Genomic DNA, 19,501 nt, shown 5'->3' on the forward strand with positions numbered 1-19,501 from the left:
ACTGCTCCGATTGGCTGGAACGGACGCCAATCTAAATTGGTGGAGGGGTGGGACTAAAGGCGGGGCCACTGCGCTGATTGGCTGATAGCGCGGGGGGGCGGGGGTTGGTGACGTAGGCCCAGCCCTGGGGAGGAGCCTCTGACAGAGAGAGCACTGAGAGGGCGCGCGCGCGGCTCTGAGTGTCCGACCCCCAGTCCTGACCCCCAGTCCCCGACACTGCGCCCTCACACCCGATCGCCATGAAGCTGACGGTGGATTTCGAGGAGTGTCTGAAGGACTCGCCGCGGTTCAGGTAGGCCCCGTAACCCGGGGAGACGCGCGGGCGGCGGAGAGACGGCGGTAATCCTTATCTACTGAGGCCAGTGGGACAGCAGCACTCTGACCGCTCTGCCCTCCCTCCCTGCCCTCCCTCCCTGCCCTCCCTGCCTGCCCTCCCTCCCTGCCTGCCAGCCCTCCCTCCCTCCCTCCCTGCCTGCCAGCCCTCCCTCCCTCCCTGCCTGCCTCCCTCCCTGCCTGCCCTCCCTCCCTCCCTGCCTGCCTGCCTGCCCTCCCTGCCAGCCCTCCCTCCCTCCCTGCCTGCCTGCCTGCCCTCCCTGCCTGCCCTCCCTCCCTGCTTGCCCTGCCCTCCCTGCTTGCCCTGCCTCCCTGCCCTCCCTCCCTGCCTGCCCTGCCCTGCCCTCCCTCCCTGCCAGTCCTGCCCTCCCTCCCTGCCTACCCTGCCCTCCCTCCCTGCCTACCCTGCCCTCCCTCCCTGCCTGCCCTCCCTCCCTGCCCTGCCTCCCTCCCTGCCCTGCCTCCCTGCCTGCCTGCCCTGCCCTCCCTGCCTCCCTGCCTGTCCCCCTCCCTCCCTGCCCTCCCTCCCTGCCTGCCCTCCCTCCCTGCCTGCCCTCCCTCCCTGCCTGCCTGCCTGCCCTCCCTCCCTCCCTCCCTCCCTCCCTCCCTCCCTGCCTGCCCTGCCCTCCCTCCCTGCCCGCCCTCCCTCCCTGCCTGCCCTCCCTCCCTGCCTGCCAGCCCTCCCTGCCTCCCAGCCCTGCCTGCCCTCCCTCCTTGCCCTGCCAGCCCTCCCTCCCTGCCAGCTCTGCCTCGCTCTCTGCCCTGCCAGCCTTCCCTCCTTCCCTCCCTCCCTGCCCTGCCCCTCCTCCCTGCTTGCCCTCCCTCCCTGCCTGCCCTCCCTCCCTGTCCTGCCCTGCCTGCCCGCCTGCTTTCCCTGCCCTCCCTCCCTCCATCCCTGCCTGACCTCCTTCCCTGCCTCCCCTGCCTGCCTGCCTTGCCATCCCTCCACCCCTGAGCCGAGCTGCTGGGACACACGTCTCCTTCCCTCCTTCCCCCACAAACCACTTCACAATATATCCTGTGAAGCGCTTTGAGACGTCTAACGATGTGATTGATAAGGCGCTGTATCAAATGCAAGGATTATTATTATTAAAACATCAATGTTTAATGCCACCGTAATTCTGAATAATTACTAATAGTCATTCATTTATTCATAATTATGGTAATACTCATTTGTTCCTTTTTTTGGTTGTTTGCTCTGGTAAATCTTGCATTTGATTTTGGCAGCTTTTCTCACACTGTGATGTATAATAATAATATTATTATTAATATTATTATTATACGACTCCCTGCATTTAATACAGAGCCTTACTATGTTGTGTGGGTGTCTCAAAGTGGTTCACAGGATCTTGCTGCGACTGTAGTGACTGTGTCAAACATACCGTGAGCAATGCAGAAATATTCCCACAATGAGTTACTTTGAAGGGCAATGTCTGGTAATATAGGCAGTTAAGAGTGCAATTTTTCAACTGAGCTTTGTTTGATGTTATAATAATTAAAACCACTTGGATTCAATAATAATACTGTGACAATTGTGTCAATTGATATAATAATCATATGTTTTATATCAGGAGGGTGTCTCAGTGCTTCACAAGATTTACTGTAAACTTTAGCGGCTGTGTATTTGTAGGTGATCGACTATAGTGTCATATTGCAGTCCATGTACCCCATGCAGTGAGTTATGGTACTTTGAAGTGTAGTGACAGTGGTTGTGAGGCCATCACTTGTATACAGTAAACTTCTGATAACTCGTCACTCCAAGAAAAAAGGGCTCAGTGAAGAATTTTCTGGAGTAGTGAGTTAGGCATATGTATAAATACATAAGTAAACACAGCCAGGATATTGACAGCAAATGGTGACATAAGGATTTGTGACAAATTAAGCGAGGATAGAGTTATCAGGAGTATACTGTATTATTAATCAAACTGTTTATCCTCAGGATCAGAATCCTTTCCCAAAAACGCACGGGTTTATCTGAATGCCATTTGTAGTGTGTGAGGATTTGTGGATATTGACCATCTTTTCATTTTGTTTCAGCATCGTTTCCCACAAACTACACGGTCAATCCATTTTGCAATATATTCTGTGAAGCGCTTCGGGACGTCTCATTGACGTGATATAACGCAATATGAAATGAAAGAATCATTATTAATATTATCTTTTTCAAGAGATGTTGCCTAAAGTTAGTCTTGCAATTTGTTCTGCTTTTTAGTGGCAGAGCTGCTTGCTCCAAACTGGAAGAAGCACTCAAATCCATGTGATGTATATATTATGCACATATTGTGTTACAGTATAGCTTTAACATGCAAACTTGAGATGGTGGACTCAGGGTTTGAATAGTTTAAATAGAAATACAGTGCCTTGACATCGTCAGCGTTGTCAAAGCGACAATTTTTTTTCATCAACAGGGGGTGATTATTCTTGTTAACCTCATTAACTCATGGAGGAAAAAAAAATGGGTCTGTTAGTTATGATTGTCAAAGATTAAATTATTATAAAAGTTGTGGTGCATCGTATTACAGTAACAAGATCATCTATAAAAGAACTGGAGAAGTTAGATGAAAATCTATCAGGGCTTATAATTAGATGTAATGACCACCAATAAGATTTGATAAATAACTTCACAGGCAAGTTGTAAGTCATCCAGTTGTTGGATCATCTACTTTTAAATGTGCTTTGTCGCTGACCTGGCATAGCCTCTGTGTCTGAGCTCCTCGCTCGCACGGTTTGTGTTAATTCAAAAAGTGTCCAAATCAGGAGTTCTTTCTTTTCTGTCAACTTGGAAATAACGTAAATAAATAGAAGCGATGTATCACAGCTGCTGCCTTTGCCGTCTTCCTAATCGAGCTTTGTTTATTGTGTGCAATAGTGGAGGTCTCTGATGTTTGTCAATATTGATCAAAATCTCACGCTTCCCCATACTTCATGTTGCAAATAAGCAACAAGGTGGTGCAGTGTCTTAAATTGTTTTATAAGCAAATAATGCAACAGTGTATTGCGCAGCAGGACAGTAATTCGTCAGGTGATGAACAGTTTGCCGAATGGTGAACTCTTTGTTGGATTACTGCTTATATTTGTTTTGGTTTTGTTGGGCAAGGGAAGATACATCTTAATACATCAAAAGGAGGTGCGGGGAGGAGGTTGCTGTGTGTCAGAGTGATTTTCTTTTCCGTGTTACATCCTTTCACTTCTCGGATATGGAGTTGGCACACTTTTACTTCTGGGATCTAGATTTGAAATGTAGCCAAGACTGACGGGATGAATGTTGGCTGTAAACTTTCTAAGACTTTCATTTTATGGAAGAAATAAATGATGTGACAATAATTTTGTTTGGTGTAATAATGAAAACAAGAAATTTCACGGTCCACTTATCTAAACTGTGGAACATGAAACTTTCCTCATTTACTAATGTCTTCTTTATGATTCACTTCAGTTTTATTCATGAAAATTTTTTGGAACCAATAGCTCAAATGTTTTGAAATGCACAGCAAGAGCTTTGCACGATTTAAATTCCATGCATCCTTCTATTTTGCAGGAAGCCTATTTATTTTTTGTTATGTGCAAGTTAAGTAAACGTTGTAACTGATCCTGTTGATTAATAGAATGAGGGTATTTTATAATTTATCATGGTTGCTGTAATTGTACTGAAGTGTAATATTGACACTGCTTCTAACTCCAGTTCTTCCTGATGAAGGATGGAAGGTGTGAGAGCCGTAATCACAAAGGCAAATATCTTCAAACCTTGCTGGAACGCTTCAAGTGTCAGTGGGTTTTCTCAGGTTCTGCTTTTGTGAGATTCTCAGGTTGAAACATAAACTGTTATAAACTAAGAAATAATACTTCAAGATCTTATGTTATAGGGTCTATGTAGCTTGCTTCTATTGTGCTCCTCCTTCATGACCTACTCTTTTTGGGCTCATACTGTACTCATTGTAGTAATGGGTTGTTACTGGTTTGGAAACTTAACTAAAATTTAACAGATTTCAGATGTACTTTGTAGGTTGAAGTGCACATGTTTAAACCTGGTGTAAGGCAACATGAATGTTACCAAGGTACTGAATAATACACGTTTTTTAAATGGAGTTATTTACCATAACTATTCTTGGAGACTGAGAAGCACACAAGATTTATACTTTGACATTGAAATACTGCCTTGTTTAGGAATGTGCATGGATCAACTTGAAAATATGTTATGGCTATGCAGACCTCAATTTTGGGGTCTAAACTAAAATCAATATAAATCTACATTTTGACTTCATTCAGCAATTAACATCTAGCTAATGCTAGAAAATTGCTTTTTAAAAGATTGTTTGCATTAGTAATTGGCTTATTCCACATTTGGCACCAGCCATAGGGATCATCAGAGAAATCTATATTGCGATTTTAATTTTAATAGTTAACTCTAGTGCTATTGAAATTAGTCTAGATTTCTTCCTTGAACACTTTGGTAAGTTTGTAATTGGCACTGACATAGAACTAAACATTTACATAAAAGGTAAATTTCCCTGAATGAATGTTTTGTTATATCTTCTCGATCTAAACACCTCAAGTAATAAATAATATACTACTTGAGTTTGTTACAGTTTACATAGTTAGTGAATTTCTCAAAAGTGTGATAACTGTTATAAAGGCAAGTGTTATGAATTAATTTATCGTAGAGGGATTCCCACAAAGAGAAATGTGATGAGTGACGATGTTTATTCTGGTTTAGTGAATATTTGGATGAATGAGCTCTATTTGGCCAGAGTGCAGGAAGACCGACCACCGTGCTCTTTGAAATGCAGTTGTTAACGTCCACCCACATCACTAGAACAAACACACACAGACCATGTTTTGACCTAAAGTGCAACTGATTTTCTGTGATGCAGTTATACTCTACGGTTTGGCAATTTGTTTGATATCACCATGACAATATTTAGGGTTCGAATACTTTGTTTCATGAACCAGTGATGTTTTTAAAAAAGATGGAATTATACACTTAATTTTTAAGGGCAGGAGAAATTTAAGTGCCCAACAACACATTAACAAGTTGCGAGGGTTATTATTATTACTTAAAGGGTTGCCTGAACAATCAATTCACATTTTCCTCTTCCTCTGAAATTGAAACTCAGCACCTTCCCCATTGGGATTGCCAGGAATATGTGCCGAGATGGGGGAATATGACCTTCTAACTAACACTGTGAAACATCATATTGGAGAATCAGTCAAAAAAAAGCCTTCACATTCTTTTGCTCCAGTCATATAGAGAGACTAAGTTTGGAATGAAATGAGTGTGTCCAGTAAAAGGAGCTATCCATTGCTTGCGTTCACAATAGTATGGAGTAATTGTGACTTTTTCTCAATAGTGACTTTGTAGCCTGGCTCAGTTGGTAACATTTACCTCTGAATCAGAACATTATGGGTTCAAGCCCAACAACGGGACTCGTGGTCTAGGCTGACACTCCCAATGCAGTGATGGGGTTGAGCTGATCTGGTGGAGGTATCAACTTTTGGATGAGATATTAATCTAAGGTCCTGTCTCAATGTTCAGGAGATTGAAGGCATCCTTTAGCATTACACAGCAGTCCTGGCCAACGATCCCCCAGATAAAATTGGTCATTCACTTAATTGCTGTTTATGAGACATTGCTGTGCGCAAATCGACTTGTGCGTTTACTTTAAAAAAAGTGACAATAAAATCCTGTATATCTCTTTGAGATGTCTCGACGACGTGATAAGGTGCTGTATCAAATGCAAGGATTATTATTATGTTGAAAGTTTGTTTATTTTCACTTTCTGATTTTACCTTATGGGTAACCAAAAATTAGGTAGGTTTCCGTTTGTGCTTTTTGTGTTTATTTTTATTTTCCTTGAAAAGGATACAAGTCCAAGGATTTTTATTATTTACATTTTGAGAGAACAGAAAATGTTATTACCAACTAAAATGGCATGTGCATCTTTTGATTTATTCGGTTCAGTGCTTAGCATTTTAGCTTCAACATTTGGAGTCACTTTTGGCAGCCTCTGATGGAAACTCATGAGCACAATATCTTGAACACTTAATAGTTTGGAAAATAACTTTGCCAGACATCTGCAAGTAATTTTACATCTTTATGGTTCTGACTGTAGTCCTCACATGTTTATACTGGAGTTGTACAATACGGCTACAGTGCTATGGTACTTGATCCGTTTAGACCTGCCAGATGTTCAGCATCTTTGGCTTACCCATTAATTGTACAGCCACTTGTGGTACCAATCAAGGTTACCAATAGATTTCCTGTGAAGTACTTTCTTTCTTACCCATGACTTGAGTCGCTGACTCAATGAAACAAAATAAAATGTGTTTCTGGAGGAGCACAGATCAAAAATAAATAAATTTATTTTTAAGACTGAGTAAATTTATTCAAGAGATGTAACTACTATCATATACAATGATACGTACTGAAGATGTCAATGTACTGGAATGTATACTAGTTTCTTGGTCAGAAGTGTTTGATTTGTCAGTGGATATATTCTGACCTCAGAACATCTTCATTTTCTCCTCCCTCCTGTCCTGTCCCACAGAAAAAACAAGTGTGGGAGCAATTCTTTCTTTTAATGCAGGTTACTGCTTTACTGCTCTACACACTATGAAGTTCCTTTTGCATCTTCTGCCTTGGATCTTCACCCAATTTTGTTGGTGGGGATCATCATCAGTCAGTGCAGGAGCCCCTCCAAAATCAATTTTGGTTTAGAGACTGTATTTTAGGAGCTGTTTTCAGCTTATACTCTGGGAGTGTTTGTCATTCCAAATAGTTTTATTTTGTGTTGTTTTCCGTATGATGTAGGGGATTGGGGGGGTGGAAGAAAGAAAGAGAGTGCAAGGGATGTTGGGTCCCTTGGGCTTTGTAATGCACTGCTCTGTGATTGAAGGCTTTGGGGCCATTTCAGGGTATAATGTGCTTAGCATTTCGTGTTTTTGCAGAGCCAAGCACTGTACTTGAATGATTTGGAAACTCTGTGGAAAATGAAGAAATTAGCAATTACTTTTGTCACTCCCAATTACATTTGTTTTGACAATTTTTTTTTGATTGGTGGTACACAAAGCTTCCACTGCCCTTGTGATAGTCATCAACCTATTATTAAATTACATTGATTTGAAAACAAGGTCGTGTGGTTGAAAATCATTTGCAAAATATGTTTTCAGCAGTTCAGGCGAAATAGACTCCATTGAAACTACAAAATTATATTTAGAATTTATGGGAAACTTTTGCCACCGCTGTGGAGTTTAGCTGTGGGTATTTGCTTTATGCACACATGATTTAAATTCATGTCGGGCTGAATCAGTGATCTTAAAACAAAATCTTTGAAGTGTAGTTCTTTAAAGTATTTTTAAACTTTTATATTGTTTAAATTCAACATTATCCCAAGAATCTAAGATGAACAGAAGTGCAGTATTCAAACACATGTAACATTCTGCACATTTAGATACTAAATTGCCAAATTCCACCTGGTCTCAGCCTTGAAAATGGTTTTGCCTTAAAATGGAATATTTTATATTTTCAGACCAAATTTAATAATTTTCTTCAATTTTGTATGATCTTAAATCTTAAGACAAGATTGTTTTACAGTGTAAGACTAGGTGGAAATCTGAGCCTCAAATGTAAATTTAGCAATTTGCACATTTCCTTGCAATGTTGGCAACAGTAGTGCTGACATCAGTGACACAACTATAAGGTTTTCTCAGTGTCTCTGGAGACAGCAATGTAAATACGAATGTCATCAGTGAAGCTGGCTGTCATTATTTGGTGACTGCAGCCATACTGAGTACGGAACTGCACAGATTCAGGGTTAAGAAGGGCAAATCTAGGATACACCTGAAATGTTTCTTTATATAGAGGCAATCAGTAGAATGGGTTATCGGGAAGAGTATTTGAGGCAAGGGAGTTATTGAGGGAATTATGGCTGGATGAAGTCAAATGGACCAATCTGAAGCTTTCATGTGACCTTTGGATTACAGACTAGGGAAAGTCTGGCGGCCAGAAAGGGGTTTCCATCATCATTCTCTACAGAGGCTTGTGATCAAGCAATCCTGGATGCTACCTCGTGTGAAGAGTGCTATATGTAAATGCAAGTTGTTGCTATTGATTATGCAGTTTGCCACTGTAACACGTCAGCAATGACCATTCAGTTGCTCCTTTAACACTACTGTTGGTCTGGTCTAAACAAGTCAGCAGGAAGGTTTGAAATTTCAGTCATTAATGTAGATGTATATACTTACTAACTACAGTCATTTCACAGAATTATACAGCACAGAAGAAGGCCATTCAGCCAACACTTTGAAAAGAATTATCCAAATCAATCCCACTCCCCTGCTATCTCCCCATAGCCCTGCAAACTTGTCCTCCCCAAATAATTGTCTTCTTAATTTACTTAATGACAGATTCTGCATTGGATCTCTCTGCCTCAGTCCCTCCTTGTTCTCTCCTTCCCCTCGTTTAGATCATAACTGAAGACCTTCCTCTTGGTTAACTCCTCCCACCCCCCGGCTCAACGTCAGGCTCTGCTACTGTTAAGTGCTCCGAGATGCTGCCCTGCGACGAAGGGTGCTATATATATATATATAAGTTGCTGTTGCATCTGTCTTACAGCCAGTACAACATATTGATTCTCAACCAAATGTTATTATAATCCTGCCAAAGGTAAACGAGCGTCCTACTGAATTCACCTTACGTGATGTGTAAAGCTCCACTGAGGAGAACTTTTGTGACTGTAGAAGTGCTGAGCATGGAACTACACAGATTGAGGGTTAAGAAAGACAAGTCTCAAACGTAGTTCTCTAGAGGAACATGTCTGGAAACTGCTTAGACATATGCACAGCAAACTACTACCATCATTTTTAAAAAAAGCTTAACATTTATTTTCTTATTCTTTCAATGCCATGTGTATCGTAATCTGTAATGGTTGTGATGATGATCTCTGCCTCACGCATATCATAAAGTGATTCGTCTCCTGCTTTTGCTATGCAGTGACTTATCTTTTTTCATGGTATGGGTCATTTGGAGAGGACAAAGACTATTTCAATCCTTTGCAATGCTATGGTCGGAAGCCCTGTTCAGTAATGCTTTATTGTGCTTTCTTCTGAAAGTTTGTTTTGATGTCACTTTTTGTTGGTGAAAAAGAGTCATTGCTATGCCTTATTTGTCAGCAGATAAGTTTCATATGGAATTTGACTCGAACCGAATTTTTTTTTAAAAAAAGGACAAAGTTTGGAGCATTGCAATCCAACATTCCTCAGAATTGCTCGTATTGTGTAAGTCTGTGCACTAAACATAATATATCTACATTAGTTTCAGAATCTGGCACCTAATTATCTGCTTTGTTTTGCATTTGGACAACCACAAGAAAACAGTTTAGGCCTATTAACTTCTGCAGGAAAAAAGTTTTCTGACCGGACTTCACTATTTATACTAGTTTGAGTGGTTGCGCAGTAGATGAAGTTCATTCACTGCTTGTTTCGCAAAGCAAAAGCACTTTCTATTGTAGGAATTCTTACAAAATGAGACTTATAACAAATATGCTGTAAATACCTGGCTTTAGGTTCAGACCTCCTGATCAAGTATCATATAATTTTTTTATAAATAATAAATTGGTCACTTCAATCCATGACTGTTTGTGGGACACTGCTGCCGCGTTTCACCCACAAAATATACAGTCAATTCATTTTACAGTATATTTTGTGAAGTGCTTTGCGAAGTCTTGAAGACATAAGGTGCATATCAAATGCAAATATTATTATTGTTATTATGACTATAATGTGTATCATTTGGATTTCTTAAAGAGCACAAGTCTTTGGATCAATGTATCTGGAAAATTAAGGTAATGTATACATAAGCATTGGTGCTGCTCCAGTGCAGATAGGCTTTTTAAAATATGCCTACAAGACGGACAGTAGGGAGATGCTCAAAATTAAATTTATAAAATGACTTCACAACAACAGTTTACATTTATACAGCATCTTTCATGTCACAATAATGTCCCAAAGTACTTCACGCTATTGACTGGCAGCTGAGCTGCGGAGGAGAAAGTGGCTAACAGCATGGGTGAAAAAATAGGTTTTAAGGCCTATTGAAGTATTGAAGGAGAGCCTGGAGTGGAGGGAGCAGCTGGGGCAGGAAGGTCGCAGGAGGTTGCAGGAATAAGCAAGGCTGTGGAGGCATTTGAAAATGATGAGAATTTTTAATTTGACCGGCTGGTGGAGGGTGGCGAGCCAATGGAGCCAAGAGAGGATATCTGGGCCAGAAAATGATTATACGCATGTGAGTAACCAGAGTGCGCTAAATATACTTGGTGTTGGCATAAATTTGCAAATTCATCAGATCAGTGGCAATTGTTTTTTTTTTGTTTTGCTAAATGAGTTGTCTGTTGGACCTAACTTGGTTTTCAGGCTTTGACAACATATAATTGCCATACTCTGATTATACCCAGGAAAATTGTATAAGGATAAATGGAATCCAAAACGCAGGGCTGGCGTTCTCTTTCTCTTATGAATGATAAAATGAAAATCTAGACCTTTTGATTTTTGTCTGGCATTGTTTCAAAATCACTAGTTTTGGTATCTTAGTATTTACAAATATTTTCCAACAGTGGAAAATGTAATGGTGCCAGTGGCGATGGCACACATTGTTTTTGCGGATGGTAGTGAAATTGCTTTTCCAGTGTAGTGTAAAGGTATTTGGTTATTGCAATGTGCCATGAATTAAAAAAATTAATTAATCAATTTAAAAAAAAGTCATTGTCAATCTCTATAAAGCCAAGTGGTTATCAGGTACTTTCATTATAACATAACATGTAGGAGCAGAAGTAGGCCATTCAGCCCTTCGAGCCTGCCCTGCCATTCAATCATGGCTGATCTAGTCTAACTCCAGCTAATAACCTGACCCTGCCTTATCCCCATATCCCTTAATACTTGTTGCAAGCCTATCTGCACTGGAGCAGCACCAATGCTTATGTATACATTACCTTAATGTCTGACTTCTTTGACTAGAGCAATGAAAATAATAAATGATCATTGTTCTTCATAAATATGTAAAGAATACTGTGCATTTCATAGCAATTACAGGAGTTAACAAGAGTTTTCGGATTGCATTTGCCATTTTGTAATCAGCAGTGTTATTCTGAATATTGTAAAATGTTTCCTTAATGGAACATAATATCAACGTTTCATCCTATTTCAAATGATGTTAGATCTTTACAGGTCTTTTAAGTGAGAAACAAAGAAAAAAAATCTGGTTTCTGATGGTGTTTACTTTTCTGCTATTGAATTGTGCCAGTGGCTTTATCAATATTATCCTTTAAGAATTCTTTAGTGATACACAAAGCTACTTTTCTTTCCAGGTGCATATAAGATTGGTACTGTAGAACTTAACTGAGCCAAGATTAAGTGGATCTCTGTCATCAGTGACAGGAACGGGTGGGTCTTTATTTTATTCAGTGCAGATGGATTAATTTTTTTTCTCTTCAGGATTGCTGTGGTACAGTGTCTCATTTCAGCAAACTAAAACTGCTACTTGTTTCATATGTTAATTACACAAAATGTAATCAGATAGGGCCCCACTTGGAAAATGTCACTTATTTGTCTTATACCACAGTCGCCTCCCTATTGTCTCAACTGCGTAATCATATGATGGCAGGCCATGTGTCCGAGGGAATAAATTCTGCATACTTGAGACAGACAGGGCAGCTGTACACTGAAGAGACTTCTCATATGAAGTTGGTCAGCTTGTCTGCCCGGCTAAACCTGCAAGTGCATTGCTTTGCCTTTACGTATTACGATTCTGACTTAATGTAAGGCTTTGAGGTATTGTCAATTGAATACTTATGACCAATAGATAGATTGATTGAACTCTTTTAATCGTCCGTATTCACTAATTAATACAAATGGGACACTGGTTTTGTCCTCAACTCGAAACCCCCCGACTCAAGTCATTGGGAGATTTGGTGCACTAAATGTAATTTGCATTGACACACGTAGATATGATTAATTTCTCATAAAATGTAAGAACACCATGTAAATGACTTCCATAAATGTGAGTGACAGTATATATAATCTGATCAGTAAACAAATGTCCTGCTATGTCTGTTTTATAAACTTTAAAATGATTCAATCCTGCTTGCTTGTTGACAAAACTGGTAACATAAAAATGCCAACTTATTAATTGAATACTTAGTGTTTATGTACTTTGGATTGTTTTCCTTTCACACCCCTGCTCACAGTCCAACATTCCCGCTGACATGTATGTGTTCACCATTGATGCAGATGTATCCTTCACTGCATGAAATTCAAGCATAAAAATACCAATTTAGTTATGCATGTACTGAGTTAATTATCTGTTGTATAAAAACCACCTTCAATGTGTGCAGCTTACTTTGTTTCTTCTCAAAGATTTGCTTCATGAATACATTGTAAGTAATGTCATAATATGTTATAATAAAGCATGTTTTGGTTTGTTTTTGAATTGTAGTTTTCTTTACAATTCAGGTCCCTTGTTCCTTTGATATTTTGTCAGTGTTGCGTAGCTTTAAACTTTGGTTATTGTTAAACAGGAGGAAAACCATGTATTCAATATCTAGTTTGAAACTTTGTTTAGCACTGGAAACAGTTGCTTTTAAAGGTTAGGATAGGTCACTGGGGAAAACATCAAGTATATATTACACCAATACATTTTTTTAATTGAGAATAATCCCTTCAAAAAAAAATTGTTCCCTCAATCCATGACTGTGCGCAGTCGGCTGCTGCGTTTTGCCCACAAAATATACAATATATTCTGTGAAGCACTTTGAGATGTTTCGTAGTTGTGATAAGTCACTAAATCAAATGCAAGGATTATTATTATTTATTATAATAATGGGGAGGTAAGCTTTTTCCTTCTGGAATAGTAGCAATTTGGAGCGTTGAATATTTTACTTATTGAAATGAATATTTCCAATTTACTTTTTGAAGCTGGTAATATTTGTATTTGATCTGGTTATCTTTACAGTAACTAGCAGTAATTTCCAATCTATTTTGTAAAGGAAAATTATTCTTTAATCCAGATTCGAAGGTCCAACAGTTTCCCTGGTCCATGTGACAGAGCCCTGTACGTTCCTGGGTGATACGTTTTCTCACTTGATCCATCGGGAGCAATTAAATATTTTCTTTTTTTAAAAAAATTGACATTTCTTTAAGGGACAACTATAAGATGTTTATCAATTGTTATAACAAATGCTTTCTTTTTGGTTGGATGAATTTCCGCTTTAGTCTTGTCTTTTAAGAAAGATTGTATTAACATAGACGAGGACCTCACTTGCGCCTAGCAATAGTGGATGCCAAGTTGTTTAGTCTTGCAACTTTTACTGTAAGCAAAAGTGACACGTGGTCAGTGTGCAACGTATTATATTTTAGATTCAGAAAATTAGTTGCATGTCTGGAATGATTTCCCCTAGAAACCACTCCTGTCTGTTTGATTGACTGAAGCAGATGTTTCCTGTATGACTGATGCATTCAACAGATCCCTGAGTACTGATTTTCAGTCAGCAAATCAGAAAAAACGATGTGCACATCATTTTGGTCATTTGAGTCCCAATGTCCGTCTGTCTGTTCAGGTGGACGTTAAAGATCGCATGGCACTATTCGTAAAGAGAAGGGGGTTTCTCTCTCCTGGTGTCCTGGTCAACAATCCTCCAAATAAAAATTAGCCAATCACTCCATGGCTGTTTGTGGGACATTGCGCTGCTGCGTTTGCCCACAAATCAGTCATTCCACTTCACAATAAATCCTGTGAAGTGGTTTGAGACACCCTTCCTACATGATAAAGTGATATAATAATCTTTGCATTTGATACAGCGCTTTATCGTGTCTCGAGACGTCTCACAGCTTTTCACAGAATATACTGTAAAGTGAATTGACTGTATATTTTGTGGGCGAAATGCGGCAGCCAATTGCGCACAGCAGTGTCCCACAAACAGTCGTGGATTGAAGTGACCATAGCATTATTACTTTTTTTAAAGGAATTATTACCCCCGGAAAAGCGATCCGCGAATCGACTAACAACTGGGTTACTACTTACTGCAGGTGTGTGAAGTAAGGAAACTTGCCCAACATTTCGCCCTGCTGGGAATCGAACCCAGGACTCTAGCAAGCGAGGCGAGTGCTCTAACCACTGAGCTACAGGATTCCAAGTCCTGTAGCTATAACACATTCAAGGATAATTATTATTATTTTAAGATCCGATTCACTTTGCACATTGCGCATAGGAGATCTGATCTCTTTGCATCTTTTACTGGGCAATGAGCTTGTTTGTGTAATTTACATATTAATAATTTATTGTTGTATCTACCACTTAGCTGGCACAATGCATCAACTATGTTGTATAAAAGTACAGTACAAGGTATTTGGTTCAATCCATTAAAAAAAAAGCCAGATGTTCACTCTTGCTTGCTGCAATGAGCAGTGATACCAATAGCATTAATAATGAAACTAAGGACCTGTGGAAGTTGCTATCTCAAGATCAGCATGCATCATATACCTGAAATTGCATTGTTGACTGAGCATATTTGGTATTAGATAAGTGTTTATGTGGATAGTAGTGGAAGGCATAGTGGCTGATGGAAAATGGAAAAATTCATTGATGCGCAGATGGATTTTTCAGTTACCAATCAAGCTATAGAAAGGTTTTCACTAAACACATTGTACATGTGATCGATTTTAGCTGGCAGCTTTACTGGTACTTAGTCATACTTATACCTATTATTACAAACTTATTTCTTGATCTTGATGTAACAAATACAATTGACGGTACATTCATTTCTCTTATACAATACAAATCCTTCCAATACATTGCTGTAGTACATTTCATATGTGTTTTTATTAATTGCAAAGATCATGCATTAATACCACATATTCGTACAATACCCATACCATAGTGCAATAAATGCACAAATCACTAAGAATTTCATTTAATTTTCACAAAATATTGTGCTTGTGTGCACATGTAGATAATTAACATCTTCAAGAGGTCTTTATAGAGTGCAATGGAATGGATTTGAATGCTTTGTTTACTCTAAAGGTGTAAATGTGGTATAAAAATGCCAGGATAATGCCACTGAATCAAACATGGCTCTGTCAGGTTATTTGACGCTCCATTTGCTTTACAACACTTGCCAACCGCAAGATTTTGATAGTAATATAAAAGCAGCCTTTGGGGAATCCACATTATGAGATGCTTCTTTGAAGAGATGAAATTGCTGAAATTGCTACATTCATTATTTCCCTCTGCAGCCATGTTCCCCTTTTCATTTTAAGATGCTTCTGATCTGTACCATAGGGTGTTCTGCAAATGAACATATACTGGATTTGCAGTCTTAATGCAATGCAGCTGATTTTGCAGATGACACCACGCCAGGGCACTGTGGTTTCAGAGGAAGTAGCCAAGATATTATTTTTAAAAAAATTGACCTGGCCTGAACCTGGCCTGATGACTGGGAAATGAAATTTAATCTGAAAATGTGCATGGCACGGCACGTTGGAAGTAAAAATAGGAGCCGCATTTATTCCATGGATGGGGTAGAATTTGCCATGGGGGACGTTGGAAGGAATCTAAGACTGGTGATTGACGATATCCAAACAGTGGGCGGCGGTAATAAAAAAGGCAATCTGCTGCGTTCTGATCATTCAAAGTCATGCTTGTACCACCCAAAGTTCTGGTCTGGAGTACTGCATATGTTGTGGGAATCACCGTTTCTGGTCATACAGGGATGTGAAAATCTGAAGGGTGGCACAGAGCAGAATAACAAGGTTGATCCTCAATACTTGAGGGGTAAACTAATGAACAACTAGATAATCTAGGGCACTTCTGCAATTTACAAGTGACTTGGAAATAAGATTTGTAGGTGCAGCGGGTTAAGGAAAGCATGCCCAGAACCATGTTTTCAGATTTGCCAAGATATCACAGGTACAGAGTTGTGAAGGTTAAGTTTAAGACCGACATCAGGAAGTGTTGCCCTCAGACAGAGGGTAATAATAAAGACTTAAATATGGGCCATTGAGGCTAGAAACCTGGATTGATTTACCAACTTGATGTGTGGTGATGGGACGATCTAGGGGAAAGTTGAGGTATGTGACCATTACAATGTGCTATTGGGATAACTTAATAATAATTCTTGCATTTGATATAATGCCTTATCAGGTTTTCTAGATGTCTCAAAGCGCTTCACAGAATACACTGTAAAGTGAATTGACTGTTTTGTGGTTGAAGCGTAGCAGCCAATTGTGCACAGCAGTGTCCCACAAACAGGCACGGATTAAAATGATCAAGATGCTGCTCTGACCAATGCAAACTCTCTTGATGTGCCAAATGCTATTTTTTTCCCCTTCAGCTGAAACTGGAATACTAATTGCAGCAAATATCAAACCACAGAGAACTTTTCACATAATGGGGCGACTGAGACAAGTACCAACTGATGGTGACATCAGCAAGAGGATGATGGCTGAGCAGTGTCCACCATAAACAAAGCATGTACTTGTTAGAAGTGGGGTCAATAGCTGTATTGATGAGCTTTTAAATGAGAATCCTATAACCAGTACAAATGCCATGCACTGGATAGCACATAGTCCAGAGCACTGGCATCATAGCTTTTGCTCAGCCATCCATTATCGTACGAATGCGCCAGGAGACGTTGAGGCCTTCATGTAAGCTGCGGCCTGCATTTTGGGTGCAGATGTCTCCTAAAACTGCATGCCTTTCTTGAACAAACTTGCTCCCACATTGCAGGTTTTGTTTATCTATTTTGTCTCCTTGAACTGGCCAAAATTTCCACATGCCGAGCATTTTATTCCAAATCCTTGAGATCCTTTCTATTTTTGTTGAGGCTATTTAATTATCTCAGTACGTTGCTTTTTGGTCTTGAGACTGTCATGCAGAAATTATTATATCTAAACGAGTTGCACAACTTTTCCACATTCACCCAAAAAAACAGTTATACACAGTACAAAGATGAATGTGAATTTAATGTGGTTGTTCTCTTAAATGAGCCAAACTAAATACCACACTGGATGCATACTCTATCTTGCAGGACTTATGCGGAACCTCAGAGTTCTGTTCGAGTCTCAGATGTCCTTTAAACCTCACATCCTGTACAGTGGAGTCCTGTAGCTCACTGGTTAGAGCACTCGCTTTGTAAGCGAGAGATCTGAGTTCGATTCCCGGCAGGGTGAAACCTTGGGCAAGTTTCCTTACTCCACATGCCTGATAATAATCCCTCAAGAAAAAAAACAATAATATATTGGTCATTTCAATCCAAGACTGTTTGTGGCCGCATTTCGCCCACAAATATACAGTCAATTCACTTTACAGTCTATTCTGTGAAGTGCTTTGAGATGTCTAGAAGACGTGAAAAGTAATATATCAAATGCAAGGATTATTATTATTACGTCCGTGTTCTAACCTGCTCAGATTACACCTATCTCCATAACAATGGCCACCTCAGCCACAGACTCTTTTCCGTTTGTGGGACATAGCTGTGCACAAAAATGTCCATTGCTTTTGTCTACAAATATAGCCACTGCACTTCACAATGACATGATTAAGCGTAACTGTACAATGGATGAAAAATGTACTTGTTCACATTATATTGCAGAACTAAGTGTTAGCTTTTGTTGAAAAAATATTAGGTCCCAATTCCCAATTCAAGTTCCCCTACTGTGGTCCAAGGACACATCATTGACACATACTTACTCTATTAGTAATCTTGTTGTGTCACCATGAATGGGGATAAAATTAACTTTTAACTTTAAGTTTAAACACATGCGGATAAATTCATCCAGAATGAGCATAACCTATACCATTTTGGTAAATCCAGAATAGGAGATAGTACGTACACCATTTTGGATAGAGGGCTTAACTGGTAGACTTCCTGCTCAAAACAAATCTGGTGACACCCTGTACATGATAAAATGGGAAATTGCTTCATTCTTTACTTCCCTCTCAGTTGTGTTTCATTGTGTTGGCAAAGATTTGGTTGCAGTTAGTGGGTTTACATGTTTTTAATTCCCAGTCTCTTTGGGACACTGCACTGCATGAAGGGCACTATGTAAATGCTTGTTGTTGTTGTTTGTCTTCCTCATTCCTATCTATGGCTTTTCCTACCCCTTTGTTCTGTTGGAGGGCCACATGATTCAGATAGTCAATCCACCTTTCTCTTTCAGACGATGATTGGCTCCTTCTGTGAATTTACCGCATTGTCTCTTTAAAAGCACATAGAATAGGAACTTTAGCTTCCCGAAGCTTACAAGCTTACAACCAATTTTTGGTTATACTGGAACGTTTTAACTGGAAAAGCACTTTGAGGATCTTTTACCAATGTTCTGATCCACCCTTTGATCCCAAGATCGTCCTGCTAATAGTCTATTCAATAATGCCAACTGCTGTAACCATGGCATCAGAAATAGAGGAATGAATGTTAACTTGAACATCTGGAATTCTTCAGATTGAATATATAATGCAGAAATAGAAACCTAGAAATCTACTACGCAGAAAGAAGCCATTCAGCCCACTGAGTATGCATCATCTCACAGCACAAGTATATCGCTTGAATCCATTTGTCTACCATATCTCTATGCCCCTTCTATCCCCTCAAATGCCTGTCCACCTCCCTCTTGAAAGCCACAATAGAATCTGCCTCCACCACCCTACTTGGCAAAACATTCCACATTGAAACTATTCTTTGGATGAGATTTTACTGGAACTCTGAAAGATTTACTTAGAAAGGAAATCCAAAGCACAACTGCCTCATATGGTTCTGCTCATTTTCATTACATCCTTAAGATTATGTTTCATGAGCAAAGCTCAGACATTTAGGATTTATTTTAGGTGTACATTTTTTAAGTGTTTACTTCAGGATTACTATTTCTCATTAAGAATTGGAAGAGAAGTTGAGTAAGGTTTTAAACAAGAAGCTTCAGGAAATCAGAGTAGTCTAGGACAGCGTCTGAACGAGGCTTCTGTAGTTCCAATCTAAGCCTAAGGTTCATTTAACAGACTAGACCATAAAATCCCGAATTTTCACTGAGGTTCCTTTGCAGTTTTCAAAATTGCAGATAGCTTAATACAGAACCTTACTGTTCAATACCAGACAGAATTCGAGGGCTGTGTGGAAGCAGTGAGAGCTTCTCC

The 19,501-nt window shown here is 39.7% G+C and overlaps 1 protein-coding gene across 4 annotated transcripts in view; it reads left to right on the forward strand.

Annotated features, from left to right (window-relative positions):
- Positions 1 to 112: 112 nt before the first annotated feature.
- Positions 113 to 19,501, forward strand: part of LOC103184428 (arf-GAP with coiled-coil, ANK repeat and PH domain-containing protein 2) — an 85,297-nt gene continuing 65,908 nt past the window's right edge. For all 4 annotated transcript variants that reach the window (XM_007902406.2, XM_007902409.2, XM_007902407.2 and 1 more), the window contains exon 1: positions 113 to 292. In XM_007902406.2, coding sequence (XP_007900597.2) covers positions 240 to 292 — 53 coding nt within the window. In that variant the 5' untranslated portion in view covers positions 113 to 239. The remainder of the gene's footprint in view (positions 293 to 19,501) is intronic.

The sequence above is a fragment of the Callorhinchus milii genome, unplaced genomic scaffold (assembly GCF_018977255.1).
Source record: "Callorhinchus milii isolate IMCB2004 unplaced genomic scaffold, IMCB_Cmil_1.0 Scaffold11, whole genome shotgun sequence".
Lineage (NCBI taxonomy): Eukaryota > Metazoa > Chordata > Chondrichthyes > Chimaeriformes > Callorhinchidae > Callorhinchus > Callorhinchus milii.